The sequence below is a fragment of the Gadus morhua genome, chromosome 3 (genome assembly GCF_902167405.1).
Source record: "Gadus morhua chromosome 3, gadMor3.0, whole genome shotgun sequence".
In the NCBI taxonomy this organism is placed as follows: Eukaryota; Metazoa; Chordata; class Actinopteri; order Gadiformes; family Gadidae; genus Gadus; species Gadus morhua.
Window position 1 is genome coordinate 21,957,762 of NC_044050.1, and position 20,263 is coordinate 21,978,024.

Consider the following 20,263-nt stretch of genomic DNA (forward strand, 5'->3'; position numbering starts at 1 on the left):
TATATAAATGTGTGTGATGCATCAGGATTCATGAATGAAGCATCTTTTAAAACGTAATTTTTAGATTATTATTTTACATCTATTAAGAAAAACATATACAGGCAGTGAACTACAAAAATAATACATTCATGTGAACAACACACAGTCTCAAACACGCACAGGCGCTCAACACTCGCACAGTCTTGAAGAATGCTCTCAGGCGACCTAAAGAACACACAGGGTGACACAGGGCGCGGTCAGTCCTCCTTGGAGTGGGGTGTGACTTCCATGTTGACCACCTGCAGCTCAGTCAAGTTGCTGCTCCCGCCTGCCTGCTGGCCAATCACCATCTAGGAGGAGGGAGGGGGCGCAGTCAGCCTTTTGTGTAAACATATGTATAAGTATATATATTTGTGTTAGTGTGTACTTACAGAGTGCAGCTGAACTGCTGATACTGGGATCTGAGTGACGGGAGGCAGCGAGGTCAGAAACACCTGTTGACCTGAAACACATCATCGTGGTCGTTATGCGACTGACATGTGAAAGTGGTTGTCATGGTGATGCGATGAAATAGTGCAGCGTTTCTCACACATAGCTCTTTTTTTGGCGGACCACCAGGTGTATTAACGGCCACCAAAGTCTGTGTTGCGGCCCATTTTAGCATTTTTATTTTTTAGCATCTTTCCGAGAGAAATACCCCCCTCCATGTAAAGTCAGTTTAATTATTATATACAGTCTATGTTAAGTCAGTTTAACCTGAATTATATACCGTTTATTTTTTACTCCCACAACAGTATGGACCAAACCCCAGTTTCCTGGGTAGGTATACACCACTTGACACACTAGTATTTAGTTCGCCGTCACATGTCTGTCATTCAGAGCGTGAATATCTGTTGAATATCTAATAACCCCTCCCCCCACAACAACACCACCGTGGGAGACACTGGCGAGACTCCAGATCCGTGGTTGTCATGGTACCTTGCTCGTGGTTGGGGGCGGATCCGCTCTGAGAGAAGGTGTTGAGCAGTGTCAGACCACCGTCCGTCAGGGAGGAAGTGGGCGTGGCGTACATGACTGTGTGACCTCCTGGATACATCATGTGACTCGCCACCGTGGAGGGGAGCGAAGAGGTCACGATAGTGGCTGAAAGAGAGAATAAAAAAAAACTAAGAAAGAAAGAAAGACGAGGTCAAAGAGTGCGTTTTGTTTGCTAGGTTGTGCCGCTGCAGAACCCTGGCCGTGTTGCTTACAGGCTGCAGTAGCCCGCGCACGTTCAGGCCTCAAGGGTTACCTGTGGAGGCGGTGCAGTGAAGCTCAGAGCTCTGATTGGTGGTCAAGTGATGACCGCCGGGCTGCACCTGGATGGCCTGCAGCTGCTGGGACATTCCTCCTCCTGATGGATGGGTAGAGGAAGAGAATCACCAGACACACATCAGACGACGAATCGATACGAGGAGAGGCGGGTGGTTGCTAGGTTACAACGTGGTCGCTACGGTGCCCACATGGTTTCTAGGGTTGTTAGGGTGAGCCAGATTGTTGCTAGGGTAAGCCGGGTGGTTGCTATGGTAAACACAAGGGGGTTGTTATGGTACGCCAGAGGGTTGCTAGGGTAAGCAGGGTGGTTGCTAGGGTAACCACAAGGTGGTTGTTATGGTAAGCCTGATGGTTGCTTGGTTGGGAGATTGCTGCTAGGGTAAGCCGGGTGGTTGCTAGGGTAACCACAAGGCGGTTGTTATGGTAAGGCCGGGTGGTGCCAAGGTAAGCAAGGGTGGTGTTAAGGTAAGCCAGGGTGGTGCCAAGGTAAGCAATGGTGGTGTTAAGGTAAGCCAGGGTGGTGCTAAACTAAGCCAGGGGGGTGCTAAGGTAAGCCAGGGGGGTGCTAAGGTAAGCCAGGGGGTTGCTAAGGTAAGCAGGGGGGGTTGCTAAGGTAAGCAGGGGGGGGTTGCTAAGGTAAGCCAGGATGGTGCCAAGCTGAAGCTGGGAATAGAATATTGAAAGTTGACCAAGACAGACGGATAGACAGGTAGAGGCACAGAGAGGCAGGCAGTGCTGACCGGTTAGTGAGACAGGCAGACGGAGCAGTGTGGCTGGCTGAGAAGAACCAGTGCTAGTGGGGCCGGTGCCCAGGGGTCCCTGCAAAGCCAGCTGCTGGCCCTGCAGCTGTCCCTGGAGCTGGCTGAGCGGGATGGTGTGGGTCCCATGGGGGAGAGGGGTGCCTGCTGGGGGAGGAGGAGCAGATACATCAGCCTAGAACACTCCTGAAGGCCCCGCTAACCCTGATGCAAAAGGCCCCGCTGTACCCTGATGCTAAAGGCCCCGCTAACCCTGATGCTAAAGGCCCCGCTAACCCTGATGCTAAAGGCCCCGCTAACCCTGATGCTAAAGGCCCCGCTGTACCCTGATGCTAAAGGCCCCGCTGTACCCTGATACTAAAGGCCCCGCTGTACCCTGATGCTAAAGGCCCCGCTGTACCCTGATGCTAAAGGCCCCGCTGTACCCTGATGCTATAGGGCCCGATGTACCCTGATGCTAAAGGCCCCGCTGTACCCTGATGCTAAAGGCCCCGCTGTACCCTGATGCTAAAGGCCCCGCTGTACCCTGATGCTAAAGGAAAAAAAACTACAGTCAGCCGTTGTCAAAAATTACTTCATATGAGTGTCTTCTGGACAGCTGAAACCTGCACATCGCCCAGCGCCGATTGAAAACGTATCTTTCCACACTGCAACCTGACCCAAGGATACAAAGCTATAAACAACTCCAATCAAAAATTGAGTACTACAGACAGTTTTCTTATCTGATGGGTGTAATGCACTTGCATGATACTACCAATGCTGCAGACCAAAACATCAGCTAAAAACTTGTGATGCAACAGGTTTGTTGTGTTCATCAGTGCATCACTCTCCGACACATGGGCAGTGGGCACCTCCCCAGGAAGCTGGATTTCTTCAGATCCTTGATCGCAAATACAACCCCCCACTCTTCCAGATTCAAAAGTTATGTTACTGCCAAACACTCCTAATCCAGATTCACAGATTAGTTACTAACCATTAATGCTAGTCCAGATTCACAAACTAGTTATAAGGCAAACATTGCTAGTCCTGATTCACAGACTAGATATTAAAAGGGGTAGTGGGGAGGATTCCCTGGCATCAAGCAGTTATTAAAGTTAGCAATTGTCATTGCTCAAATGAAGACTTCAAATGAATTTAGACTCTCAATTAGCTGTCCATTCTAGGTTACTGTTGTAACATGTCAACTGCGTAGGTATAAAGGGCTCATATTATAAAGATGAGACATTAAGACGTCTCTAGTATACTGGTCTTTATCAAGTCACTGCTATCTTGATTTTACTGGCACCTTATCAAGTCACCTCTATCTTGGGTTTACTGGTACCTTATCAAGTCACCTCTATCTTGGGTTTACTTGTACCTTATCAAGTCACCTCTATCTTGAGTTTACTGGTACTTTATCAAGTCACCTCTATCTTGAGTTTACTGGTACTTTATCAAGTCACCTCTATCTTGAGTTTACTGGTACTTTATCAAGTCACCTCTATCTAGAGTTTACTGGTACTTTATCAAGTCACCTCTATCTAGAGTTTACTGGTACTTTATCAAGTCACCTCTATCTTGAGTTTACTGGGACCTTATTCAATCATCTCTCTGTTTACTGCATACAGCCCTTTATCCATACCTGTCCGATACAATGGGCATCAGGCCATGTAGTTCAATGGAAAGCCATGAAAGAGATCTTGACCCGCTGAGAATACATGCCGTGCCGGAGGTGGAGCTTGGACCTACCAGACATGAGGGTGAAGCCCCCAGGTAGCATCACGCTGGTGGAGGTCTTGAGAAGCGTGCCGTTTGTGGTGGAGGAGGAGGAGGTGCAGCCCTGCCAGTGAGTAGGGATGCTGGACTGCACCTGAAGAACTCCTCCCGATGAAGAGCCGGAGGAGACGACGGACGTGGGTAGGGATGAGACGGTACTCTGCAGACCGGCTATGGTGAAGGCTGGCTTGACCATCTCCTAAACACAACCACACAGGAACTACTGTAGTACTACCAAAGTATTGGTAAGCAACGTGGTACTAGGTTAGTACAGTGGGACTAGCACCATGGGACTAGGCTAGCACCTTGGTGCTACTGTACCACCATTCTGTTAGTGAGTACGTGGCAGGGCATCACAATTAATTGCACATTGATTTAAATAAAATAAGATATATAGAAAAGTCACAAGTCACGGATTTTTTTTTAGATACATAAGGAATAGCACTCAAACTATGTGTCCAAGTTTCGTCTGACATGATGTCATGTGACGGGCTGACCAGGTTATCAAACTGAATTGATAATCTGCCTAAAAGCAATAAATCACACATCACAATATGGGCCAAAATAAATAAATCCCAATGGCAATTTTTGTCCAAATATCCTAGTGACCTCATTAATTAGTACTTGGGATAAGATCAAAAACAACCCCAGCTATTTACCTTGGTGACCTCTGTGCAGCCTTCAGCCTCAGACACCTGGTACGTTAGGTCCGTCTCCTCGAAGCCCGTGGCGCTCATCCGCTGGTCGGAGGACGGGTCGGAGCGTGGCGGGGAGTCGGGGGAGTTGAGGCAGGTCTGGATCAGGGCCTTGCCCGTCTCGCTGGTGATCATGGGCTGCAGCTTCCTGGTGGCGAAGGTGTACACGTGGCCCGTCTCACTGGCAACCAGCAGCAACACCTGGGTCCCCGTTAACGTAGACAGCTCATAAGCCTAGAAGGAAGTACACAGAGATGGACCAATCAGGGTCAGGTGACAGATAATTACTCCAGGTGACATGACATTACTCCAGGTGACATGACATTACTCCAGGTGACAGATTATAACGCCAGGTGACATGACATTACTCCAGGTGACAGATTATTATTCCAGGTGACAGATTATTACTCCAGGTGACAGATTATTACTCCAGGTGACAGATTATTACTCCATGTGAGATGACATTACTCCATGTGAGATGACATTACTCCATGTGAGATGACATTACTCCATGTGAGATGACATTACTCCATGTGAGATGACATTACTCCATGTGAGATGACATTACTCCATGTGAGATGACATTACTCCAGTAACCACAATACTCCAGTAACCACAATACTCCAGTAACCACAATACTCCAGTAACCACAATACTCCAGTAACCATAATACTGCAGGTTAAATAACATTACTAGAGTAAGACTCGATAGCATCAGTCACTCGATATGTCATTACTGCTGGAAAAATAACAACTCTAATAACAAAACATTTCTCGATTTGACATAACATCAACATTACCCCACATCATCCATTATGTTCTAGGGTAGTGTTGTGGTCGCATCAGAAAGGTCTACAAAGGATTTGCATGCTCCATTATAGAATGTATTTTAAAACGAATATTCAGCGAGTCATATAGCCAGCAATACATTCTTCAGAAACCGGCTTTGTTAACTGAGCCCTGTTGTGTGTAGTTAAAACACATACTCACTTTCTTCATAATGCCAGTCTTCCTTTTGCTAAAAGTTGTGTAGCGTCGGAGTTTGTTGTCTATGAATTCCATTTTAATTTTGACACGTCCGCGGGTTTTCTTGCCCGGCTTTGCCCCAGCGACTCCGGGAGCGACCCCGCCGTAAGCCCCGGTCAGTACCCCGGAGCTCTGCGCTGAGTGTCCAAGCTCTCTCTCCGATCGCTCCCGCTTCACCCCTCTCCGCTCCCCGCCAGAGCCCTGGGTCTCCTCCTCTTCCCCGGAGTCGGAGTCCTGTTCAGAGGCGCTGTAGACCAGGTCGGGGTACTCGGTGTTCATCGGTGCGCTGGGTGAAGGGGTCACCTGGAGGCTGCTGGCTCCAGTCCCGGGTCGCCCTCCTCCGGCTCTTGTTCCCATTCCGTTCTCGTCTCCTCCAGGCCTCCGGAGCCCAAATCCGCTTCTAAAAAAAAATCTCCCAACCTCTAGACGGCTAGTTATCCGAGCAAGTTAACCAGTAACACTAGCGTTTGTTAGGTACTTGCTAGCTGGACGTTAACTAGCGGAATGCTACGCTACCTAGCATTAGCCGCCGAGCTAGTGGATTTGACAGCGTTTACTTTAGCATATCTTCCGATCTTCGGAAGACATCGATACTACAACAATCGGCGGATGAACAAATCTGCGTGCAATAATATTAATATTTATAACAAGACTGATGTGAATAATAATAACGTTATTTACGCAAAGTTATAAAGTTGAGTTCTCACGGACCAATGAGGGCCCAGCCCCCCCGCTCTCCAAATAAGGAAGTGACGAACAGCGCTCACTCGTATCAATGCGCCGTCACATATAGTACCAAACTACTTCACATCCAAAAACGCATACAACGATACTGATAATACTCAATTTTAAAGCAGCGTATTTACTGATGAATGTGTCAGTATATCAAGTTAAGAATACGAAGAATCAAGAACAAATCCGCGCACATGAAAAAAGGAAAGCTGGTTACACCCACAAGAAGAACTACTTTCCGCCATATAAAGAAACACGTTGCCTTTTATGGCAGCGGTGCTCCTTATTTGGTCAATCATTTGTTTTAAGCGACCTGACTGAGGGTCCAGAAAACACGCACGCATACACATACACATACACAGACAGACACAGACACAGTCACAGACACAGACACAGACACATAAACAGACACACTTGATATACTATGTGTTTATACTACTATACAGTACATACGACATCTATATACTACTATAATATGATCGATATACTATAATATCCACTTCATCTTTTCTTCCAAACACACACAAGCTCTTGCTGCGTAATGCTCTCAGAACAATATGGCAAAACATTTACCATGTTGGCATGGTGAAGTGCATTGCAGTTTTTTGTAGCATTGTAATTTATTTTACTAGTTTTTGATAGAAGCGCTCATTACACCACAAGGTTGCGACAAGGCCCTATTGCCATATATATATAATATATCAGATGCTACTGAGAAAGGGCCTAATCGGTATATGGCGGCATACATCCTATGCAGAGGAGGTACTGACAGACCGGCAAGTGATACACAGACCTGCAGGTGATACGCAGACTGGCAGCTGTTACACAGACCGGCAGGTGATACACAGACCTGCAGGTGATACACAGACCGGCAGGTGATACACAGACCGGCAGGTGATACGATGCACAGACCGTCAGGTGATATACACAGACCGGCAGGTGATATGGATATACAGACCTCTGGTGATATTGATACACAGACCTCTGGGTGATATTGATACACAGACCGCTCCAGACCTTCTTTGAAATAACCCATTCACAAACAATAAGCAGCATAGAACATTATTTGTACTCTATCAATCTTTATTGAAATCTCTGTTGACTAATTAAATGATTATTCATCCCCACCCTGTGTTCGCCGCATTATGCCATGCGGCAACCATGGTGAAAGTGTGGTTACTATGGTGATGTTATGGTTACTATGGCGACTGTGTCAGCAGATCCAGGTGTATGTGGACTTTGCCGGGAGAGCTTGTGGTCACCTCCATCACCTCCACTTGCGGGACAAATGTGTCTGTCTGCCTGCCGTCTGACTGCATGTGTCTGAAATAGAAAAGATGAAGTGAATATTATATCGATCATATCATAGTAGTAGATATTGTACTGTACAGTAGTATAAACCCGTAGTATATAAAGTATTATAAAGATGAAATAGATTTAAATAAATGTAGTGTGTGCGTGTGTGTGTGTGTGTGTGTGTGTGTGTGTGTTTGTGTGCGTGTGTGCGTGTGTGTGTGGGGGTGTGTGTGGGTGTGTGTGTGTGTGTGCGCAGGGGCGGATCTAGCCATTTTGGGGCCCTAGGCAAAATATAGACATGGGGCCCTCATTTTTGAAACACGTACACAAAACAAGTAACCATCCCAATACTCTTAGAATCGCAATAAACCCATAGTGCACTACCACTCAACTCTCCACAGTAAAATCAGTTTCAGATTTCTCCAGCCTTTGCCAAAATTACATGTTTATTACTCAAACGAGAGAGAGAGAGAGAGAGAGAGAGAGAGAGAGAGAGAGAGAGAGAGAGAGAGAGAGAGAGAGAGAGAGAGAGAGAGAGAGAGAGTGAAGAATTTCCATTCTCTGCCAGATACAAAATGATCTTGCACTTAACAGAACTAAAATACAAAATGGATATGAGTCTATGAAAACCACCATTTACATTTAAACAGGACCAATGAAAAGATTTTGTGTGTGGACAGGAATAACAGTGGCTGTGTGAGTGAGTGAGAGACAGGCAGAGAGAGAGAGAGAGAGAGAGAGAGAGAGAGAGAGAGAGAGAGAGAGAGAGAGAGAGAGAGAGAGAGAGAGAGAGAGAGAGAGAGAGAGAGAGAGAGAGAGAGAGAGAGAGAGAGAGAGAGAGAGAGAGAGAGAGAGGGGGGGGGGGGGGGGGGGGGGTGTTTAGGTGTGCAAGTGGTTAAGTTCTCCATCTTCAAATGTCCATTTTCCCTGTTGCCTTCACCATTTCATGTGAGTAAAACAGTGTGTGTGTGTGTGTGTGTGTGTGTGTGTGTGTGTGTGTGTGTGTGTGTGTGTGTGTGTGTGTGTGTGTGTGGCAAAGCTGTGTGTGTGTGTGTGTGTGTGTGTGTGTGTGTGTGTGTGTGTGTGTGTGTGTGTGTGTGTGTGTGTGTGTGTGTGTTTGTGTGTGTGTGACAGAAAGCATTTGTAAACACAAAGTCCTACTGTTGTCGTCTTCTCAAAAGTCTTCACATCAGAGAAAAGTGGTGAGCAGCAGTATAGAACCCCAACAGCAGAGCCTGTCGCAAGTTCAGCAGCGGCTGCTGTGGCAGCAGCAGGTGTAAAAAATGAAGTCAATTTCGGCAGTGTATCTGCAATTCTTTTCTTCTCAGCTTTTTGTTTTCGTTTAGCACAACCACTATCATAATTCCGCTATGAAGGTATTATTGTAGCAAAAGTCTCAAGCATGCGTACACTAAAGTCACAAATGCGTAACTAAAGTCACAAATGCGTAACAGTAAAGTCACAAATGCGTAACTACAGTCACAAATGCGTAACTAAAGTCACAAATGTGTAACTAAAGTCACAAATGCGTAACAGTAAAGTCACAAATGCGTACCTAAAGTCACAAATGCGTAACTAAAGTCACAAATGCGTAACTAAAGTCACAAATGTGTAACAGTAAAGTTGAAGTCGTAAATATTTATTCTACCATTGTCAACACGAAATAGGGGCTACGAGTTCACAAATCCTTTGTTACGGGTGCACGTCCATCGATACGACTGCACGAATCTGCTGCTACTCTTGTGAACACGACTCTTTTTCTTGTGGGTACGACTCTCTTTTTCCTGTGAGTACTTTTGCTACACGCCTAGGTGGTATATGTGTAGCAAAAGTCATTCGTATGACGTAGAGCGTCCGTGGGCGGGACAAAATTGCATAAACCAATGAAAGTCGCCGGCAGGGGATGCACTTTTCAAACTACACTGGGACCAGTCCAAGATTCCACCTCTTCATTTCTGGAATCTTGACAAGTTCACAGAAGAGAAGACGGCATCCTACACGTCAAAGGTGGGTATCTTAAATTATGTTAAATTTCAGTTCAACTGAATTCCCCCCAAAGTAGGCTATTGCATTAACATGCCGCCAGTGTCATTCAATGTATTATAATGGTCGCCATAATATATAATAATATGTTCAGAAATGTCTCGGATCGGCTTATTATATATTATGGCGACCATTATAATACATTGAATGACACTGGCGGCATGTTAATGCAATAGCCTACTTTGGGGGGAATTCAGTTGAACTGAAATTTAACATAATTTAAGATACCCACCTTTGACGTGTAGGATGCCGTCTTCTCTTCTGTGAACTTGTCAAGATTCCAGAAATGAAGAGGTGGAATCTTGGACTGGTCCCAGTGTAGTTTGAAAAGTGCATCCCCTGCCGGCGACTTTCATTGGTTTATGCAATTTTGTCCCGCCCACGGACGCTCTACGTCATACGAATGACTTTTGCTACACATATACCACCTAGGCGTGTAGCAAAAGTACTCACAGGAAAAAGAGAGTCGTACCCACAAGAAAAAGAGTCGTGTTCACAAGAGTAGCAGCAGATTCGTGCAGTCGTATCGATGGACGTGCACCCGTAACAAAGGATTTGTGAACTCGTAGCCCCTATTTCGTGTTGACAATGGTAGAATAAATATTTACGACTTCAACTTTACTGTTACACATTTGTGACTTTAGTTACGCATTTGTGACTTTAGTTACGCATTTGTGACTTTAGGTACGCATTTGTGACTTTACTGTTACGCATTTGTGACTTTAGTTACACATTTGTGACTTTAGTTACGCATTTGTGACTTTACTGTTACGCATTTGTGACTTTAGTTACGCATTTGTGACTTTACTGTTACGCATTTGTGACTTTAGTTACGCATTTGTGACTTTAGTGTACGCATGCTTGAGACTTTTGCTACAATAATACCTTCATATTCCGCCGCTTCATTTTCACCGAGTCGCATCCCTCTGCTTTGGTTTGAAGTACGTTATTTCGTGCTGCGCGCGTTACTACGTAATCATATTCTGGACTAGTCCAATGCACAATGGAGGGGGGCATCTGTGCTGGAAAATTATTATTTAGGCATTAGTTCGGCGTTATGTTGATATTTTTGTTATTTTTTTCTACTAGAAATGTTTTTGTTTTTTTTACTTTACATAAGTAATGGCTGGGGGGGTCAGATTTGGGGGCCCCTAATAAAGACAGATTTGGTTGGGGCCCTAGGCACTTGCCTAGGTTTGCCTAATGGAAGATCCGCTTCTGTGTGTGTGTGTGTGTGTGTGTGTGTGTGTGTGTGTGTGTGTGTGTGTGTGTGTGTGTGTGTGTGTGTGTGTGTGTGTGTGTGTGTGTGTGTGTGTGTGTGTGTGTGTGTGTGTGTGTGTGTGTGTGTGTGTGTGGCCTTCTGTATGTATTGTACTGTGTGTTTGCATATGTGTGCATTTGTGTGCGTGCGTGTGCGTTTCGCTAATTAACTGAATTAGACCCGCGACGGTGAGTCGCGTGATACGAATATTTTCTGCAGGTTCTCCAGTGGTCCAGCAGGTGACGCCCTCCACTATGACGCACAATTAAATATTAAACTAGCGGGTTTTCTTTTATGTACTTTTCCAAGAACCATTTATTTAACAATTTATAGTTGGACAATTAATAATTGTTAAACCCTAGTTGAAACCTAGTCGAACCTAGTTTGTCAGCAACCAACATTTTATTGTCATGTTGTTTAAGTCTTTGTTTTAAGTGTTAACCTTTTACAATAGGACATTGTTTTGACATTTAACTCCACATGCCCTGCCCATTCCCCGCCCCCGAGTTACAGCGCAGCCAAACCTCTCCAACCGTCCTCCCAGAACTCTACACACCTAGACACCTCAAGACACCTCCAGACAACTCAAGACAACTCAAGACATCTCCGGAGATCTCCAGACATCTCCCAACGCTTCAAGACAACTCCAGACGTCTCCTGACATCTCCAGACCGATCCAGGAGGATCCAGACGTCTCCAGAAGAATGGCAGACTCCACTGCTCTGTCCACCTCTTCATCTTCATCAAACTCGTCTTCCCTAAAGGGTTTCATGTCGTCAGGTAGGAAGGTCTGCACACCAGGCGGGATAAGAGTTACAAACTAACCCTGTAGGACTTAGAGTTAACCATGTAGGACTATTAGTGAACCCTGTAGGACTAGTTAACCCTGTAGGACCTCATCAGTTAACCCTGTATGACTATATGAGATAACCCTCTAGGACTATATTAGTTAACCCTGTAGGATTATATTAGTTAATATGACTTTAGGTGTCAAACCTAGGACTGTGGTTAGTTAGCTCAGTTGTTTCATTTAGGATCTAAAGTGATTCATGATCAACTGTATCAAGTGAGTTTCTTTATAAAGAGCCTTTGTCCTCAAAACAAATGTGCTCAGCTGACCAACAGATTAGGACCACCCGATTGGACCAACAGATTAGGACCCACCGATTGGACCAACAGATTAGGACCAGCTGACCTGACTTAGATGTACATTTCAAGCCAGACATTTGTGTGCGTGCGTGCATGCATGCATGGGTGCATGGGTGCGTGCGTGCGTGAGTGTATGTGTGGTGCGTGCGTGTAATAATATTCTCTCTTTACCTATAGCTGCTATATTGTATTATTAATACGATTCTCTTCAGCCCTAGAGCTTATATATTGGCGAGAGACACTGAAGTCAGCAGCTGGTTTTGGCCTATCCCTGCTGGTCCTGGTTTCCTTGGCGACGCTGTCAGTCATCAGCGTGGTGTCCTACCTGACACTGGCTCTGCTATGTGTCACCATCACCTTCAGGTGGGAACAGAGACCATATCCTGTAGACTAGACAGGGGATGTTACCTGTAGAGTAGACATAACTCATCGCGAGTACAACAAGACCTCCAGGTGATGTTACCTGTAGAGTAGCTCACCACTAGTACAACAGGACCTTCAGGTGATGATATTGTATCATTGAATCATAATATAGATTTGGTTTATCTCCAGAGTCTACAAGTCTGTGGTCCAAGCTGTTCGGAAATCAGACGATGGACACCCTTTCAAGTAACACACACCCACACACACACATATATACAATGATATACACACCCTCACACACATATTTACACTGGCGCACACACACACACACACACATATATATACACACACACTCAACCTCCCATCCTAAAGCTATGACACCATAGCCTAATGCTGACAGTCTGTGATGCCTGACACTATGACATCACAGCCTAAAGCTATAACACCATAACCTAATGCTGACAGTCTGTGATGCCTGACACTATGACATCACAGCCTAACACTTAACATCACAGCCTAAAGCTATGACACCATAGCCTTATGCTGACAGTCTGTGATGCCTGACACTATGACATCACAGCCTAACACTATAACATCACTGGCTAAAAATGACATCACAGCCTGACACTATGACATCACAGACCATGGCCACGACTATGGCTATGACGCCCAGGTGTCTTCCTCCCTCTTCCCCCCTGCGCTGAGCAGGTCCCTGCTGGAAAGGGACGTGTGTGTAACGCCAGAGAGCAGCAGGTGGGCTGCAGACCAGGTCCGGGACCACCTGAACCACCTGCTGGTCCACACCAGAAGACTGCTGCTGGTGGAGGACCTGGTAGACTCCCTCAAGGTGTCCACACACACACACACAGACAAAATGTACACACGCACCAGCACAGACACAGGCACACACACACGCATACACACACTAACGCAAACACATGTTTCCACACGTTTATCCATACTCATGTGTGCTAATTGCAGCTTGCTGGGGGCATGTGGTTAATGACGTATATCGGGGCAGTCTTCAACGGAATCACCGTCCTCATCCTCGGTAAGTGGCACTGTGCATCTTCATCATCATCATCTTGTTGGTTACTGACTAGTGATGTCATCTTCCTCTGCAGCTGACATAATTTGCTTCACTTCACCACTGGTTTACCAGAAGTACAAGGTACCACCTTCACCACGGCAATGACTTACAGCCTCACAACACCATGGCAACCAAGATCACCATGGATGGAAACATATAACAATGGATTATGATATTTGACTTGGCTGTGTGTGTGTGTGTGTGTGTGTGTGTGTGTGTGTGTGTGTGTGTGTGTGTGTGTGTGTGTGTGTGTGTGTGTGTGTGTGTGTGTGTGCCTGTCTGCTCGTGTAAACATGTCTGTGTGTGTGTTCCAGACCCAGATTGACCGGCGTGTAGAGCTAGCACGATCCAAACTCAAGGAGACCGTGGACAGGTGAGTTGTTAGACAGGAGAGGTGTAAACCTGGTGAGATGATGTAAGCACTTCACAGACTGTCTTTCTGTTGTGTCTCTCAAGGCTACAGGATATGTTACCTGGATCTATCAAACGAACGAAAGCAGCCTGACCAGCCCTCGGCAGAATGGACTTCACTCACTCTCTGATATTTGAGATTTGAAACAGTAAATATTAAAGATTATGTTCAATATCTCAGTGGATGTGAAGTTTATTTCTGAGTATTCCAGTTACCAAAGGTCAGCCTGCATGCTGGAGGTCAAAACCATCAAAGAAGGGAGCCACACAATGACCTTTTGCTGAAATGTCAAACCCCTACCTGCTCCTTATGGACCTGCCTCTCTACGGTCTAATCCCTGACTGCTTAGTCCAGAACACTGAAGATGTCTCAGTCTCTTACACTATAAAGAACACTGAAGATGTCTCAGTATATTACACTGTCCAGGGGTCTCGTTTATAAAACTGTGCGTGGGATCGTTACTAAAAGTGTACGTACGCCCAAAAGCCATCTATTGCGTGCGCCAAAAAATATTCAGATTTATAAAACCCTGCGTACGCACACCGTACGCAATCTTTGCATTATAAACCAGAGAGTGCATACAAGTGTGCGCAGCTGAATCAGCTTCACGCTCCGCTCTGTACACGCCCCTTTCTAACCATAAATGGTCAATGCAACTTACCTCATGAATGCGATCTGCATATAAAACAGACTCAGATGCAAGTATTATGCCTTGTCGGAAACAATGGCAGAAGTACTGAGAAAAGCAAAAAAGCGAAATTTCACGGAGGTTGAAGTGGAGACACAAAGTAGTTTTGTTCGGCGGTCGCGGGATTGGGATCGCCAACAACAAAAAGCAGAGTGAGTGGCAACATGTTGCTGCAGCAGTGAACTCTGTCAGTAGCACGGAGCGAACAGTCCCAGAATTAAAAAAGAAGTGGTCTGACATAAAGTTAAATATTTTTATGTAGCCTACCAATAAATCGTTATGGTCCCTAACGACCCTCTCCCTCCGAATCCTGCCATTTGCATGGTCCGCCAGAAGTGCCATATTGTACAGCATTACCACGGCGGCGGCGCTCACCTCTGTATTTATAGGGTTACGGTAATAAGACTGACCGAGAACACCTTGGATAATCATAATCACCCATGTAAAATGTTCTTGAACATAACCCCTTTTTAATGCCTGATTTCTCATGAAAAGCATCAAGAGTAACGGACAACGATTGAGATGAGGAGTGTGGCTTGGTTTTCCAAACTTGGGAATTTAATTGACATTTGATTATGTGTTTACAGTGTCACATAAAAATATTATGTTATTGACACATGTTGGACAGATGCATTATTCCATGCAGTCGCTCCGTCAGTGGACAGTATGGATTGACGGGATTAAATAGAGATTTTTTTTATTTCTATTCTAAGGAGATGTTTCTGGAGTTATAACTGAGAAATAACGCAGTTGACTTAAATTATTCTGATTACATAGATTTAACGCATGATACGGGCGGAAATTAAATTTATGAAGGGTGATGATAAAACATAATCGTTCTTCTATTCGGTCTGACTTCAGTTCACCACAAACCATGCGTACGCATGGGTCAGAGTTTGCTTGGGGCTGCGCACTTTTTCCCGTCAAGTATTTTTTATAGATCACAACCTTGGCGTGATCACAGCCCCGTTTTGTGCGTACGCAACGGTAATAAATGAGACCCCCCTGGGGCCTCATGTACTAAGGTGGCGTACGCACAAAAACGTGGCGTACGTCCTTTTCCACGCTCACGTTCAGATGTACAAAACGTGAAATTACCGTAAAAATGTGCGGTCCCCACGCCAGCTCCAGAGCTGTCGTATGCACGTTTCTACAGCTATTGTTCCTTTGGCGACACTTAAGGTGACGCTGGGAAACTGGGAAAAAAGGTGAAAACAATGACTCATCAGAGTGATTTGCACATCAGAGACACACTAATGAACAATTAACACACCTTGCAATTATATGGGTGGCTATAAAAGCATGCGCAATGGATGAAGAAAATTGTTTTAAAAATGGCTGCGTTAGCGTTGTTAGAGGACATCGCTAATGGTCAAATCCGAAGGGCGCTGGAGTGGCGGGGCCGACGGAGGAGATGCCGGGGCCGACGGAGGAGACGCCGGGGCCGACGGAGCAATCCGTGCCCTCTCCTTGCTTGTCTATTCAAAAATAAAAAAATTAAGTTAATAAACACGAGTTAAAGTCTTTAATATCCTGGCATCTTTACGCACGACTTATGTGTATTGTAAGCAGCCAATTGTATGACCAGTATAATTACAGCATTTATGACAGCATATTTACCTTGGGGATGATCGGTGTCCCCTTCATGGGCTCCCACCACTCCGGTGAGAGCTGTGTCACCGATCAAAGCGGCCACTCTCAAATCCAAGGGGGAGAGTTCCCCCACTCCCGTCCCCCCACCTGTTGCGGTCACGCTTCGGCGGTGGGCAGAAACCCTCCGCTTCACCTCCACCTTGAGGTCTGACCACTTTTTTTTAATTTCAGAGTGTGTGCGCTGCTGAGACTGCATTGACGGCCTCGCAAACACGCTCCCACTCACTTCTCTTTTGTTTTGCATTTATCCCTGTTGACAGGGTTCCAAATAGCATATGCTTGCGCATTTCTACCTCGTGGAGCAAAATCTAGAGCTGAGGCTCCGTGAAGTTTCGTTTTTTGCCTCTGTTCATGGTGCCAGCTGATCGGATTAAGAGGTGAATCTCAGGTCCAGAGGCCAATTTAAATGAAATTGCATATTCAAATAAGGGCGTGGACAGGGAGGAGTTTGGCACCTCGGCATGTGCGCTCAATTCCGCGTTGATTGAGATGTACAAAAGAAACGTGCTTGGATCCGTGCGTTCGCACACTTTGATACATCTGAATTTATTTGTGCGTAAGACAGTTTCTGGGTTTTGGCGTACGCCAAGTTTCAGTATGAAATCCACGCAAGTCTTAGTACACGAGGCCCCAGATCACTGGGAGGAAAATGGCTTTGTCCATTGGTTATTTTCATGTTAAGAATGTAGTTGTATAGGAGGTCGACTCCGTGTTTACCAGCAGAGGGCGACACAGTGGGACATGTGGATTTGGGAGCAGCAGAAGAAGAGGCAGCTATTCGTCAACGCAACAACACTACCTCTAAGGAGTAATTGTACAATGATATACTGTCTGAATATAAACCTAGTGTACACATAGTATTACCAAGGGGATGTCTGTAGAGTTTCCCTGTTTGTCGTTCCGCCAGCCGTATGCTGGGCTAGTTCTAAACGGAGTGAAGACTGTGGAGACACGCTGGAGACCACTGCTGTCGGAGCTTGAGTGCCAGTCAATAGCGATCCACATCGCGCAGCGGGACTGGGAGGGTGGCGACTGGGCCACGGTGCTGACCACGCTTGGGTGGAGCGGTGCTCAGATAGACGCGCTCCTGGAGTCAGGAGAGAGGTTCGGCCGAGGCGTGGTGGCAGGTAAAACTTTTTTGTTGTAAAACTTACTATTATAGCATTAACTACTAACTAGTGGAAATATAACTCTAACTAGACTTTTAACAATTTATATCTTCTTACTAGTAGATGACAATAACGTTATTATTCCAACACTAACAATTTAAAGGATAGCCCGGTAGGATCTGCTTCTACCACTTTTAAAACATCTCGAAGTCAAGCCATCACTGTCAGACTGCGCAGCAGAGGTCTTCATTGCCTCCCGTTTGAATCACTGCAACAGAGCAGTCCTGCAGAACTCAGCTGCTGAACCGGCTCCAGGACCTGCAGAACTAGGCTGCTGAACCAGCTGCAGGACCCGCAGAACTCAGCTGTTGAACCAGCTGCAGGACCTGCAGAACTCAGCTGCTGAACCGGCTCAAGAACCTGCAGAACTCGGCTGCTAAAACGGCTCAAGAACCTGCAGAACTCAACTGCTGAACCGGCTCAAGAACCTGCAGAACTCAGCTGCTGAACCGGCTCAAGGACCTGCAGAACTCAGCTGCTGAACCGGCTCCAGAACCTGCAGAACTCAGCTGCTGAACCGGCTCCAGAACCTGCAGAACTCAGCTGCTGAACCGGCTCCAGGACCTGCAGAACTCAGCTGCTGAACCGGCTCCAGGACCTGCAGAACTCAACTGCTGAACTGGCTCAAGAACCTGCAGAACTCAGCTGCTGAACCGGCTCCAGGACCTGCAGAACTCAGCTGCTTGCTCGGCTCAAGAACCTGCAGAACTCAGCTGCTGGATCGGCTCCAGGGCCCGCAGAACTTCCGGTGCCGAGTCCTGGACCAACTATAAAATCATCCTCACCTACAGATCCCCCAATGCCCCATCAGAGCACCTTCAACCCCATCCCGGATTCTGTTCTGCAACCCCCGACACCAATCTGCAGCCTGCTGGGCCCCCACCCTCTGGGACTCTTTCCCGGCGAAGATCTGCAACGCTGCGTGTTTTGACCCTTTAAAGTACCGGTTTCACTGGTACTTTAAAGGGTCAACCGAGCACTCACCCGTTTGCTATGGAGTAAACGTCTTGGGTCCCTTGTAAAAAGCTAATTTAATCAAATAAACTAGAGTGAACACTATATGGACAGCCATCACTGTCCAACCTCATAGCTACTAGCCCCTGCTTCTTGCTCATTGGTTGTTTTCTGACTGACAGGTCTGGTGGAAGTAGGCGTAACCTGGCAGTGCCCCGCTGTCCTGCAAGAGGAGGACCTGCAGGAGTGGGAAAAAGCAGCTCTTCTGTTTGGTCTAGAAGAAAAACACCTGACCCGCCTGTCAAACCCTCAATGGTTGGTGGAGCCGCTTTTCTGCCATGGCAACAAGGACATCTGGACTGTACAGATACCGACACACCTACTGCCTAGCCCCTACCCAACTACCTAGCACTTAACCCTACCCAAATGCTAATACCCAACCCCAAAGGACATCTCAAGGGGACCCACATCTATTGTATGACATTTGTTTATGATCATTATGTATTAAAGTATTTAATCTAATGTGAACTAGACAGTCCCTCCAGAAAGACGCGATTATGCGATCGCATAATCAGCCAAAGTCTGCATATTCATGCATTTTTTTAAATATGCTGCACTTTCACCGCATAAACTGTAGATTTCCGCGCAAAATATGCGGGGCGTTCATGATTTCATAATCGCCGCATTTTCGTTGCTAAGAAGTCTGTCTTAGAAAGTAGAAAAATGTTGCGTTTACTTCACACGAGCAGCCATTTCCCCCCGTTGCCATGGGAACGTTATGTAATTACGAGACGTGAACATCGAAAAGCTGCATTTTTCGCAAGTTCCCGCAATTTCACCGCATAAAATTGCATAAATATTAGGGATGCACGATATATCGGCAGTGATATCGTTATCGGCCGATTTTAGTCCTTTAAAGGGGGCCTATTATGCTTTTCCGTTTCCGTATTGGCATCGGCCCGATAAGTAAAACTGGTCCGATATTAACAGCCGATATTTATTTCCGTCTAGTTGCCGTTGCGTGTGGTTTTTGCCCATGCGCAGCTTGTTTGGTCATGTGACAGTGTCAGTGACGCACGGAGAGGCAGTACATGAGTGTTTGTCACCTTAACTGAAAAGAATTAATGTCGACGGGTTGGATGTTTTTTACGGTCTCAAAGGAAGGTAATCGAATTGCAATATGCAGTACTTGCAAAGCCGAAGTAATGCGCGGAGGATGCCGTGTCAAATCATTCAACACCACTAGTGGTGCAACGGTTCACGGGTTTCCCGTGATCCGTACGGATCAACCCTCACGGTTCGGGACACAAGTGATCCGCGGATCGGCTGATTAAAAAAAAAGTTGTGCGTTCACGTGATTAGCGCATGTTTAAAGGACAATTCCGGTAGTAACATCAAGTATCGTAGCGAAATACAGTTTGTTTTATTTGGCGTTCCGTAATCCCATTGAAACGGAAACCGGAACCGGACATGTTTATATTTGGTTGTAGTCTTTTCACTCGGTTCTCCGGATCAACAGTAGGGCTAGAACCGAGTGAAAAGACTACAACCAACCTCCCTTGATATATTTGATTTAGTCCATTTCACAGATTTGAGTTGAAATTGACTTAAACTTGAAACACTTTTTGTAATTTATAAGACAAGTGTCTGGTTTCCATGAATATTGGCAAATTTGATTTAAGTTATAAACCTTGTCAAGATATTTTGATTTGTGATCCAAACTTTTTTATAGATGCAAGTTGTAAAAGTAGCCTAAAACTAACACTGTTAGTAACTTGTGTTTGTTATGGATGCCCTGTAACTTGAAACAATGTATTTCGAAGTTTTGGAAAATAAAGAAAGAAATAACTTTCATATTCACAGTGTTTACATGTTCTTCAGTATACAAAATAATCATAGAAACTTGTTTTTATACCAATATCGGTAA

At 45.8% G+C, this 20,263-nt stretch overlaps 3 protein-coding genes across 4 annotated transcripts; 2 read left to right on the forward strand and 1 right to left on the reverse strand.

The window, feature by feature from the left end:
- Positions 1-44: 44 nt before the first annotated feature.
- Positions 45-6,285, reverse strand: LOC115539939 (serum response factor). 2 transcript variants are annotated; one of them, XM_030350840.1, is made up of 8 exons: positions 5,491-6,285; positions 4,466-4,735; positions 3,780-4,005; positions 2,034-2,198; positions 1,271-1,372; positions 958-1,122; positions 411-481; positions 45-329 (listed from the first exon to the last, which is right to left on the reverse strand). In XM_030350840.1, the coding sequence occupies exons 1-8, from the start codon at positions 5,881-5,883 to the stop codon at positions 237-239; spliced, it is 1,485 nt and encodes a 494-aa protein (XP_030206700.1). In that variant the 5' UTR covers positions 5,884-6,285; the 3' UTR covers positions 45-236. The 2 variants fall into 2 exon arrangements, with proteins under 2 accessions (XP_030206700.1, XP_030206701.1); XM_030350841.1 differs by lacking the exon at positions 2,034-2,198 and having other exon boundaries at positions 5,491-6,284.
- A 5,085-nt stretch (positions 6,286-11,370) lies between these two features.
- On the forward strand, positions 11,371-14,051 carry LOC115539945 (reticulon-3-B). Its single transcript, XM_030350847.1, has 8 exons — positions 11,371-11,638; positions 12,220-12,370; positions 12,560-12,616; positions 13,079-13,217; positions 13,352-13,421; positions 13,495-13,541; positions 13,775-13,833; positions 13,917-14,051. The coding sequence occupies exons 1-8, from the start codon at positions 11,563-11,565 to the stop codon at positions 13,963-13,965; spliced, it is 648 nt and encodes a 215-aa protein (XP_030206707.1). The 5' UTR covers positions 11,371-11,562; the 3' UTR covers positions 13,966-14,051.
- A 2,897-nt stretch (positions 14,052-16,948) lies between these two features.
- Positions 16,949-20,196, forward strand: zgc:110222 (ASCH domain-containing protein). The gene is made up of 2 exons (XM_030350851.1): positions 16,949-17,340; positions 18,519-20,196. The coding sequence occupies exons 1-2, from the start codon at positions 17,085-17,087 to the stop codon at positions 18,743-18,745; spliced, it is 483 nt and encodes a 160-aa protein (XP_030206711.1). The 5' UTR covers positions 16,949-17,084; the 3' UTR covers positions 18,746-20,196.
- The last annotated feature ends 67 nt before the right edge of the window (positions 20,197-20,263 follow it).

Bases quoted from the DNA above. Each gene is read 5' to 3' on its own strand.
- LOC115539945 (XM_030350847.1), top strand. From the start codon at position 11,563: ATGGCAGACTCCACTGCTCTGTCCACCTCTTCATCTTCATCAAACTCG. The intron at 11,639-12,219 runs GTAGGAAGGTCT...GATTCTCTTCAG, and splicing joins AAAGGGTTTCATGTCGTCAG to CCCTAGAGCTTATATATTGG. The intron at 12,371-12,559 runs GTGGGAACAGAG...GTTTATCTCCAG, and splicing joins TGTGTCACCATCACCTTCAG to AGTCTACAAGTCTGTGGTCC.
- LOC115539939 (XM_030350840.1), bottom strand. From the start codon at position 5,883: ATGGGAACAAGAGCCGGAGGAGGGCGACCCGGGACTGGAGCCAGCAGC. The intron at 4,736-5,490 runs GTGAGTATGTGT...ACTTCCTTCTAG, and splicing joins AGACTGGCATTATGAAGAAA to GCTTATGAGCTGTCTACGTT. The intron at 330-410 runs GTAAGTACACAC...CCCTCCTCCTAG, and splicing joins CAGCAGTTCAGCTGCACTCT to ATGGTGATTGGCCAGCAGGC.
- zgc:110222 (XM_030350851.1), top strand. From the start codon at position 17,085: ATGTCTGTAGAGTTTCCCTGTTTGTCGTTCCGCCAGCCGTATGCTGGG. The intron at 17,341-18,518 runs GTAAAACTTTTT...TCTGACTGACAG, and splicing joins CGGCCGAGGCGTGGTGGCAG to GTCTGGTGGAAGTAGGCGTA.